Source organism: Atractosteus spatula, chromosome 1, assembly GCF_055471065.1.
Source record: "Atractosteus spatula isolate fAtrSpa1 chromosome 1, fAtrSpa1.hap1, whole genome shotgun sequence".
Taxonomy (NCBI): domain Eukaryota; kingdom Metazoa; phylum Chordata; class Actinopteri; order Semionotiformes; family Lepisosteidae; genus Atractosteus; species Atractosteus spatula.
Window position 1 is genome coordinate 12016179 of NC_142706.1, and position 11269 is coordinate 12027447.

General features: G+C 44.8%; 1 protein-coding gene across 1 annotated transcript; it reads left to right on the plus strand.

Moving 5' to 3' along the window:
• The first annotated feature begins 376 nt into the window (after nt 1-376).
• LOC148840625 (zinc finger and BTB domain-containing protein 8A-like) lies at nt 377-9583 on the plus strand. Its single transcript, XM_088915400.1, has 6 exons — nt 377-493; nt 1937-2635; nt 5575-5744; nt 6870-6996; nt 7653-7761; nt 8475-9583. The coding sequence occupies exons 2-6, from the start codon at nt 1938-1940 to the stop codon at nt 8742-8744; spliced, it is 1374 nt and encodes a 457-aa protein (XP_088771526.1). The 5' UTR covers nt 377-493; nt 1937; the 3' UTR covers nt 8745-9583.
• The last annotated feature ends 1686 nt before the right edge of the window (nt 9584-11269 follow it).

The window sequence follows — 11269 nt, forward strand, 5'->3', positions numbered from 1 at the left end:
ATTCAGTAGCGCTGATTAAAAAAGGTCTGGCTTTTGAAAATATTTGCAATTCATTCTTACTTGAATAAGAAATATATTGATAAAATATTGTTATATAGGTTTAAGCAGTGTTTCTTCTTCATACAGCATTATTGGTAGGCAAATATAACAGTATGAAGTACAGGAGGCATGTGTGATAGAAAAAATAGCTTAAAATACAGTGTATGCAGTATGTTATAGGAAAAAAAACATCAAATAAAGATTATGAAAAAGGAATTTCATGGAATTCCTAAATATTTTAACCAGTGCATCTCAACATTAGAAGACCTTTTTTTTCAATACGAATGGCTGAGCGACAAGGAAAGGCAATTCTGAACAATTTTCACCAGATGGCAGCATTGACGACAAGAGAAACACTGCAAGAGCAGTGTTTCGTCAACACGGTGCTCCTGTTGTTGTAGATCTCTGCTAGACTGCGAAGGGATGAAGAGTGTTGGACGCGCCGGATACTGAAGTATGTTCATCTTGCTGTGAGCCGAAAGCATAGGTTTTGTTATAATTTTTTTGCTTAGCTCGCACAACCGTTCTTTCCCCTTCTTATGCTAAGACTTCCAAAGTTAGAATAACAATGGCTGTCTGAAGAGTTTGGGAAACTCCCCTTAAAACTGTTTCCAGACTGCATCTGTATTCGGCTCTAGGTGTACCAGAATCTTCGAAAGTAAGTCATTCTTTTTTTGTAATAGGGCTGCCCGTGCCTTAATGCCTACAGGTATTGGATAGCAATGTCGTTTACCACTTAAACCCAAATTATTTTGTAACAGCCGCAATTACGAGGCAGAAAAATAACCAGGGATCAGACGATACAGACTGCTTACAAACACGGCTGTAACAAACAAAAGTCACCTGCTAAACTGTCTTGATAGTTTAGAGTTGGCGGAGCAATACTGTTAATTAAAAAAAGTCACCACTCCCCCCACCAAAAAAGCGTTTTGTTAAAATCGGGTGTGTTTCTTTTTAGAAGAGAGCCTCTGGTCTGTGTCGCAACCAGCACTGTGCGCGGTTAACAATATAGATCGAAGTGATGTTGCAGTGACTTACAGTATTTTTTTTAGAAATACCTCGTAAACAATTGAAAGGAATACATTTTACTTAGTTCGGAAGAGTCAGGGAGTAAACTCTCCTGTTTATCAAGGTTTTGTTATTTTTTTTGAAAATCGTCATGTTTGGGTTTAATTTCTGCTCATATGAACACCAAAGGTGTCAAGTTGACATAAGTCATTCATTCCGAGAGCCGTTACTCTGAAATATACAGTAAGTCACATTGACAGCGTATATACTGTATACATGCTCACTCTTGAATCTTATGCTTTTGTATAAAATCCACTGAATGTTTTGTGAACTTTGTATACACTGTACACTGTTTTATTGTCGTCTAAGTGAGGCTAAAGGAAAATTTCCGCAGTACGTGGACAGTAAAGTAGAGATTCTGAGATCTCAAAATACGTTTCTGAATGGACAACTCAAAGTGGTTGAATTAAATGTTCATAAATGATCCTACTTTGTAAGATAACTACAATGATGCCACTTAGGTGTTGCATATAAGCCTTTTCAATTATAGTCAATTTGTGCAATAACAGTTTTTAGGACAGAGGACTGAGAAGAGATTTCATTCAGGAGTTTATGAAGTAAATTGACTACTTCAGGTCTAGACATTACACAAGGATGTCAGGACAGATTATAAACAAGCGTGTTGAGGACTGTAACAAGGCACTTCTCTACACACAGCCTTGTGGTATTTGGTACGAGATACACAGCCTTGTTGCTGAATCTGACTTTCATCTAAAGAAATGGCTGGCTGAGACAGAGATTGGTTAGATATCAGCAGCTATCTGAGCTCCAAAAGCTGAAAATGTTTTCTATGTCCTTATATTCTTATGAAACTTTTGTTTTCCCTCAGAATGGCAGAAGGAGCAGAGCCGGTCAGGCCCCTGAGTCACAGCCAGGAGCTCCTCCACAGGCTGCAGGAGCAGAGGGTGATGGGATTGTTCTGCGACGTCACGGTGGTAGTGGAGGGCGGCACCCTTTTCCCCGCACACCGGAACGTCCTCTCCGCCTGCAGCGACCTCTTCCGCAGCATCCTGAGCGCGGGGGGTGACACCGTGGAGCTGAAGAGTGTCAGCCCCCAGAGTTTCGCCGGGCTCCTGGAGTTCGTCTACACTGCCGCGATGCCAAGCAGTGGTCTCCAGGACTTTTACGCCACAGCCGAGCTACTGAGGGTAAGCCTGCCTCTGCCCCCACACCCAGGATGCCTCCTCAGTGAAACCGTTCTTCCTTCAGCTCAGGATGGTCAGCTTCGTCCGAGTGCCGAATCCGGCAAGCGCACTGACTCGCAGGGAGCTGTCTGCGAGCAAGACAGAAGGAGAACTCCAGAGGCAAAGACTGGAGCTGCCCTGAAGCAGCCATTACATTCTGGAGGCCCAAAGCAGAAGGAGCCGAACCAAAGCACTGAAACGGACCATAACGCTGATGGCACAGACCTGCTTTCAAAGAAGACGCTGGCAGACACACAGTGCCCTTCACTGAAGCTCCAAGGCATGGAATATGGGAAAGAGGGAAGGTCTGCTCTGTCCTCGGGGCAGGAGGAGCAGGAGGACAGGTAGGTCTGTCTGACACCCAGCCCTGGACATGCTAAGAGAAGAATGTCCCTTATGCTGTACTGTGATGTACCTCCAATATAAGCTACATGAAATGAACAGAAGCACAGAGAGGTATTGTAAACCATTAATGTAAGGAGTGTGAAACACAGCCAGTGGGGAACAATGGAAAAGCACAGCGAGTAAGAACCATCTATACGATGTTGTTGCACCAGATGGTGTGTTCCCCCAGCCTGTCACATCAAATGGGAGATTCAATTTGTTTGGATGTCCTACAGTTTCTTGAGTGTATATTGCATTCAAAAACTGGGGTTATTGAAACTCCTCAAAACTCTTCCCTACCTCCAAGACTAGATTGGTACAGCCATGTGTCCTGAGCCTGTGTGCATCTTCTTCACAGAATTATTGTTACTGTTGAAGATTGCCACTTTCCTATGCTTTAGGCGATGAAGAGATCAACTGTAGGACCTGTCTACTGAAGTTCAGACAGGACTGGTGAAAGGTTGAGGTTTTCTGTGTTTCTTGAATATCAGAATTGGCAGGAGCTGGTATTCTTTCTCAGGAATCTGGCTTTTTCCTGAAGAGATCATAGGCATCACTTCACTTTTAGATGTAAGGGAGACACCTGCTGGTGGGTGGAGGTAATGCACAATTAAATACAGTAGAGTCTAGACATCTGTGAATTTAACATTCACAATTCGCGATTCGGTCTGGCTGCTGGGGTCTTGTATGGAAGAAGAGCAAAGCAGGATGAAACAGAGCTGAAGGTTGTTAACTGCAGCATCCAAATCAGCAGCACAACAGAATACGATGGTGAGAAGGATCTACTGTTTCTAGTAAGTGAGCTTCTCCCTGCCACCTACCCAAGCTCCCACAACCCATCAGTGTCTTGTTTTTGTATCATGTAACAAACACTCCAGGTTCTGTGTCAGCAGCGTGGGGAATGACAGACTGGAGACTATAGGCTCGCTGACACTTGTATCGCCCATTTTCATTACGGTGGGATAGAGAGAGGACAGGCTGAACGATTACTGTAGGTTTGTGATTATTGTTGTTTTTTTTTAGTTGATCGACATTTAACTTAAAACTGATGCATTAATACTTTAATTGCCATATACTGTAAGGAAGAGTTACTTACAGTATGTCTTTACTTACGTCTTTTAACCACACTATATATTGTACTACATTATGTGACAGAATAGCGATGGACTTGGTTATATGTGAATTTGCCCATTCACGATAGTTCTCTGCAATGAACCCTGGCAAATGTTGAAACACTGCTGTAGTTCAGTCCCCTAAGGGTTACTGTCTAATTCCAGCAGTTCAGCCGTGTGCAGGCTAGGTGTCAGGTGTTGAAGTGTCTCATGGGTTGGACTCATTCTGGAGTCTTTTTGCAGTCATGTGTTAAATCTAACTGTAGCCTGAACTTGGTCACATATCATGGGACCATGTAAAACCTAAGTGTATTCCTAGAAAGATTTTACAGATGAGAGGGAGGAGTGCTGTAGTGTGCTACAGCAGCACTACCTACAGTACTGTACTTGTGGGCTGTTCTTGTCAGACCTCAGATAATAAGTAAGGTTGGGCCTGGTCAGTACTGGGGAGGAAGATGTCTAAGGAAAACCCGGTAGCTGATGTATGTGGTGTTGGTGCACCAGTAGGTGGTGCTGTTCTGGGCTAACCAAACCAACAGCCCAGTACAGTAACTGGGGACATCAGGCTGTTAGAGATGTTGTCTGCTGGATACGATGCTAAACCGAGGTCCTGACTACTTGAGCTTTAAAGATCAATGAACCACTTTGTCACTTCTCTACCTATTCTGCTGTGCCATGAGGCTGCTGTGTGCCGAACAGGAGCTGCTCTCCAGCAGTGGATACCATGGGTTTCTTTCTGTATGTAAATTTAGGATCCTCCAAGATGAAAAGTGAGGATTTAAATGCAAGGTGTTACTGTTCTTCCTGTCTTGTGGCTAGCGGCTTAAGCGTTCTTCATTGCTGCCATTCCACTGCCCAGTGCTGATGCTGAAAGCTTTTCTATTGCACTCCTGCTGTCTCTGTGCACGTGGAGGAGTGTCTCATCGCAAACGTATATAAATAGAAACATGGCCTCCATATTTTGCTATCAAACATATTTTAATAATGCTGTAAAGTGTTTTTTTCTTTGCTAACAAAGCTAGAAAGATTCTAATGATGCTGGAAAGTGTTTTGCTCTTTGCTAGGAAGATTCTAATGATGCTGAAAAGTTTCATTTCTATACGCATTGAGAGATACATTTTATCACAACGTTAACTAGGCCCATCCCTCGATTTACGAACTCGGGTTTCACCGTAAGGAAACGTATTTTCTGACCTATTTTTCACAGAGAGATTTTTCACTACAACAAGGTTGTGTCCTTCGGATGCTGATTGGAAGATGTTATCCTCGCAGCTTGATCTTCCCCTACGACCTCTCTCATCCCAGTACCTCAGTGCGTCTGTGTTCGGATCATTTTTACCAGTTTGACCTTTTTTATTTACCTTTTTAACTACTGGGCTGGGGTAAATAGGGCAATTTTCACAAACAAGCAATGTTGTTCTTTCTTTGATGAATTGGTGCTCTGTTAGTCCTTTTTTCCGTAATATTGGGCAGTTTTTTAGACCTCGGAAACGAATGAATCATAAGGTTTTACGTGCACAGTTGTGGGAATTTCATTTTCCGGCTTTTCACCTCGCGAGCGGTTTTCAAGGACCCGGATTGCGTTCGTAAATCGAGGGATGGAAGGCCCGCTCGTGCCGTGGCACTGTGCGGCTGGCCGTGCTTCCCTGAGGGACGGCTTCTGTTCCCGAAAACGCTGTATTTCCCGATAACCGGAACGCCCGACGCAGAGACGATGTCGGCGACGGGGGGGGCCACGGAATCGTGGGCTGGCGGAGCCGTCTCACTGTTGTCTCGTCCCACCCCAGCGGCCAGGTGGCCCAGCGCAGGGGGTGGCCTCGCGGGGGGAAGCTGTACCAGTGCGACCAGTGCGGGAAGCAGCTGGGCTCCCTGGAGAAGCTGAGAGACCACGTGGCCTACCACTCCGACGCCCGTCCGCATCACTGCCGTCTCTGCGACAAGGCCTACAAGGTCAAGAGTAAGTCGGCCGGCACACCTCTGTTCGGATGTGTCAGCTGGTGTTTATAGTGAAGTCGCTGATGTTGTCAAGATGTCTGCTGTAAGGTAACATGGAAAACCTATAATACTGATGATTGCATAAAGGCTCGAGAAACAGCATCAAATCAAGCTTATGAATACATTTTCCCTTAGCTAGGGCATTGACTTGTGTGTTTAGCTCCTTTGTCCGGTACCCATGAATTGAAAATAATGATGAGGAGAAAGATGAAGTGGGAATGTGTCTTACTGTGTTTTATGCGACTGGCTGGAGATCATTAAGCCGTTCGTTGTTGGAAAGACGCTAATTCCAGGCACGGGTCATGGAAGCCCAGAGCCTGTCCCAGATACTGAGGACTCGGGCTGGGACTACACCCTGGATGGGATGCCAGTCCATCACAGAGCACACACACTCAGGCACACTGGGGCAATTCAGAGATGCCAGGTAACCTAACCTCTATGTCTTTGGGAGATGGGAGGAAGTTACCCTGGTCTGGAATTCAACCTAGGACACAAGCTCTGTGGAAGCATGGCTACCTCGCCACCATGCTGCCTTCTGGTTGTTAGTCTAAAACTTTTTAACTATTGTTAAAGAGATGTATGCAGGTTTAGGAATTTGTTTTATTTGGTAGTGAAAGGAGTCAGAATGAGCTCCAGAGTGGAGCTGAGCACTAGGAAAGACGTGGAATCAAGGGAGGTTGTGCCAATAGGGGCTCGAAGGCAGCTCATGTGTTCTACAGAGCTGCAAGAAATTCTGATTCACACTTGGTGTCATATCATGATGATATTAGGTCAATGGGAAGAGGTCCTGATGTACAGGACCCCCTAAAGTACAGATGTAGCAGGGCATCACCTGGAAATGGGTGTTTCTTAAGAGTGCTACGTGCATGCGTCTCAATGCTGTGGATACCCTGTGGATGTTATATTTGCATCCAAAGTGACTTGCAGTTGGATCTGGTCAAGTAGCATGATGCACATGGGAACATCATGTGGTTCAGTCAGGCACACCTAGAGCCTCCAGCTGGGTCACTTACCAGATGAATATCACCAGGATGCACAAGGGGGGTGGGTGCTGCTGTCTGACAGACTGCTGTTCCCGCGGCTGCAGATGACCTGACGCAGCACATCAGAGCCAAGCATGAGGAGGCCTGGAGAGGCAAGCCAGCCCTGGTACAGCTGTGCGAGTTCTGTGGCCAGGCCGTCCAGCACTACAAGAGCCACAAGCTCTTCTGCAGGTGGGAGGCTCTGTGCTCCCTATCCGGCCTTGTTTTTCCTCATTCAGCCTCTGTCTTGTGGTTACCTCACCCTTTCACTCTCTGTCCTTTTTGACTCCACTTTGCCAGTTGTTTCTCTGCCCTTAGCTTCCTCATGTGTGATTGCTTTTTTTTCCCCCATTTTCATGAACCTCCTGTAGGTTGGAGCCGGTCTTTCATAAAATCTGTCGGTAGCCTTAGAGCCGAGAGTCTTTAATTCTGACCCCAAGAATGTTGAGCACATACTGGTCAACAGCATAGCAAATCAGAATAAAGGAGATATAATTTGTAATACTACTGTAGGACATGAAGAGACACAAGTACATGTTTTGTGTCACTTTTCTATTATCCTTATGTTATTGAGTGAAGAAATACCTTGTTTCAGTTGCTTGGTAGAAACTCGGTGTCTGGGTAGCCTAGTTATCTTTCAGTTCATAGCCAGACACCTAGCCAGAAGAGTCTAACCAGATGAGAAACCTGACAGCTCAGGAATTGTGTTCCTCACTGCCGACTGTGCTGCTTCAGTTTTAAGTCCAGACCCATCTGAAAAACCCCGGGGACTGACTGTACTGTATGTATGTGGAGAACCCTAATGCGCCCACCTGTTTCTCGCTGGCCTTCTGTCCTGGGCCCCACAGTGGGCTGAAGAGGTTCCAGTGCGGGTTCTGCACGCAGAGTTTCCCTCGCCTGTCGGAGCTGAAGAGGCACACCTGGACTCACACTGGCGACCTGCCCTACCAGTGCTCAGTGAGTGACACAAAGCTCCAGATTGTACAGTAGCTCTGCCCTAGCCTTCAGTACACAATTCTGACTAATGCGCGGTGAGCAAGTCGGTGTGAACTTCTATAATTAGTGGTCCCCAGCTGTAGTCCCAGAGGGCTACAGTGTACAGGAATATAAATCGCTACAAACATTGCTAATAAAACTGTGCTAATTGTGCAGGTAACACCTAATCCTTTTTATTTAAGTTTTGCATCCTTGCATCAGGGCTGATGTGTCTGAGGGTTCTGCTGGTTTCTTTAAAGAGTTTCTGAAGAGTTGGGAGGGGCTGTTAAAAATGGTCATTAATAGTAATAAAGCCAATAATGAACAGATTGAACTTAAAACCCCCAGTTGGACTGAGAACCTATAGACACCCTGACGCTTCAGAACTAGGATTGGGGACCCCTGAGTTCACTGAATAACGGCACCAAAAAACTAAAAAAGGAGCAGTTTACAGTACTTGCTAGTGCCACGATCACAGAGGCCATCTAGAAACCTCCAAGCCAGTTTGCTGGCTGTGCAGGAGCTGAAGGACAGCTGTCTGCTCTGGGCACGTGGAGAAGACGGGAGTCGCTCAGCCCCGTTCTCTGATCTCATTAGCCAGCCCAACTATTTGGCGTGGGCTTTTGGCGACGGTTTTTCTTTACTGACGGCTGGGGAAATTCCGTCGAATGGTGAATTCCGTCCTTCCTCCTCAGGTCTGCGGGAAGCGTTGCCGTCACCCCAGCAACCTGAAGAAGCACATTCGAGTGGTGCACCGGGAGGACAGGCGCGTGCGGATCGACAGGGAGCACGCCTCCCCCCGACTCCTCCGGGACTTCCTGCCTCTACACCCCCCTGAGGGGCCCGGGGCCGGTACCGCTGGTGCCCTCACAGCTCCAGCACAGCTGTCGCCGAGCAGCCAGTCTCGCACCAAGGCACCGTCTCTCCCAGCTCCCTTCAGCCCACTACACCACGGCCCCGGCTAAGCCCGGGACAGGGGGCCTAGTTTTTCTGCTAAAAACCTGTGTGGCGGCGCCATCGCCTGGTGTTTCTTTCTTTTCTGTTTTGAGCCTGTGCGTTTTCGGATAGGGCAGCACAGTTCTCAGCACTGTATACGCTCACTCTGATTCAGGGTCACGGGGAAGCCAGAGCCTGTCCCAGCAGGCCATGGGCACAAGGCAGGATACTCCCTGGATGGGACGCAAGTCCATCTCGGGGCAGCCAGACAGACACACACAAACTCACGCCGGGGCCAGTTTTCCCAGAAGCCAATTAACCTATCAGTATATCTTTGGCTTGTGGGAGGAAACCACTGGGAAAACATAAACTCCACACCGATTGCACCCCAGGAATTGAACTTGGGGGCCCCAGTGCTGTGAGGCAACAATGCTTATCACTGTGCCGCCATGTGTAAATACAATTTGTTCTAATTTAGATTTATATTACGGCATAAATGTAGCTGAAACTCCTACTGTATGGATTTGCTATTCAGTGAATTGGCCTTGTTTGTATGATTTGTGATGTATGATTATGATTAACTTAAATTTGCATTTAGGTTAAATGTTAAATATCAGAATTTTCTGAAAACAATTGCAACCACTATTATACTGAAGGAAGTACATGAACTCTATAACTTCGTTAAATGTAAAGTTGTATCGTTTTCAAGTGTACCCTCCTGACACAACTAGAGTTACAGTAATTTATACGTACGTAACGACAGGCCTTTAAAAAATGTAAATTGGGAATCAAAGGGCATTCTCCTACTTAAAACATATTTCTGTTGATGGAATTTTTATCAGTAGAACAAATAAAAGTTTAATGGTTTGGATAACTAGGAGTGTTTCATGTGCCTTCGGCTATTATCAAGCACATTGGGCCTTTCCGAGTGATCTAATATGAGCAGAAATAATGCCACACAGTAAATATAAACAACAGGAATGATCTGACGGTGTGGAGACCACTTCAAAATAAATGAGGGAAGAGTCTTGACTTAAAAGATGGGACAAATGTATGGAAAAAATGTGCAGTTTCAAAATCTGAGAAAACAAAACTAATTCCTCACAGATTTTTTTGTAACAAGTTTCCATGACTCCAAATAATTTAAGGTGACACAGATACATGCTGGCATTGTAGCTAATACGCAGGAACTTTCAGACAATCTACCTGGTCAGAAATTCAGAGAAGAGTTGCGGACATTCTGTAGAGTGGTGTCCTGTGAATCTATTCCTGCTTTTGTTTTGCCTATCAATAACAATAGAGGGCATGGTAGGCACATATTTGATAGCATATAATTAGAAAAAACGTGAAAGTTAATAATAGAAAGCCACACATAACTTAATACATACTGTACCTGGAAATGCTGGTAATGCAGAAAGTTGTCTCCCAGTTTATCTTGCACCACCACTGTTTCCCAGAGGCCAATATGCCAGCACAGAAGTTTCAGAATCAACATTTAGGACCCTGTCACTCTAACGTTACCTACCTCGTTTGGTCATTTTTGTACTCTACTTTTGTAACTTGACATTTAGTTTCACACAGTTGTTTTGGTTTCTGTTGCTTAAGTTATAATAACCAAACATGAAAAAAAAAGCTACAAAAAGTAGTAGAAAACTTGAACTAGTGCTCAATTAACTTGGAGTGTAATTTATATATTATATTATTTGTGTCTCATCGTCATAAGACATATATCCAGCTATCTGTATTTGAGGAAACTGCAATATTATTAGCTGAACATATCAGGGATGTCAAAAATTGTCACTTGAGTACTGTTGGTACACAAAAAGCTTTTAGTATTACTTTGAAAGAAAAAAAACAAAGCAACTATCAGATGTCTGACCTAAGGAATGTCAATACTCATGTTATTCTCCCTGGCAACAAAGCAGCTGCTGAACACTGTGCTGTAATTTGCGCTGAATTTGTTTCTGCTCTGTGAATTAATCATGAGCAGTTCTTCTTTCACGGGGACAGTAAAACAGGATATGCAAAGCATGACCTTGAAAGAATATACATAATTGATACAGACTAAACTGCATTTATGCATTTAACTATATGTAACAAAAACATCACACCGGCCACAGCAAATGGAGGTAGCCAAACTGTGACATCCCTGGTGCCTCGTACAGTCAGAAGACCTTCATCAAAGATGGCACATTAAGCCAGTTTTAAAACTCGCTTTTCAAATCGAAGGGCTCTCATATTACTATCTACTGTACCCACCTTAACAATAATTACTCTGATTAGTTCAGGTGGGTAGCTGCGTCAGCATGCGTAGGCTGCAAAGGAACAAGTAATAGGTTTATTCTACGCTGAAAAGAGAAGAAAGAGTTTCGGCCGTGGAGCCTTCTTCAGGTGTAAGAGGACACCTGCATCACATCCTCTGAAATATCTTTTGATTGGGCCATATTGCACTTCAGCAGAATTCTGTTGTGAAGAGCAGGTAACCAAAATGGTGTGATTTTTTTATACGTCAGGGCGGGTCGAACCCACACCTGAACTGATTGGAACACGACTC

What these genes read in the sequence shown, in the direction of transcription:
- LOC148840625 (XM_088915400.1), top strand. Translation starts at nt 1,938, where the DNA reads ATGGCAGAAGGAGCAGAGCCGGTCAGGCCCCTGAGTCACAGCCAGGAG. An exon ending in CAGGAGGAGCAGGAGGACAG is followed by an intron (nt 2,636 to 5,574) that starts GTAGGTCTGTCT and finishes GTCCCACCCCAG; the next exon opens with CGGCCAGGTGGCCCAGCGCA. An exon ending in ACCTGCCCTACCAGTGCTCA is followed by an intron (nt 7,762 to 8,474) that starts GTGAGTGACACA and finishes CTTCCTCCTCAG; the next exon opens with GTCTGCGGGAAGCGTTGCCG.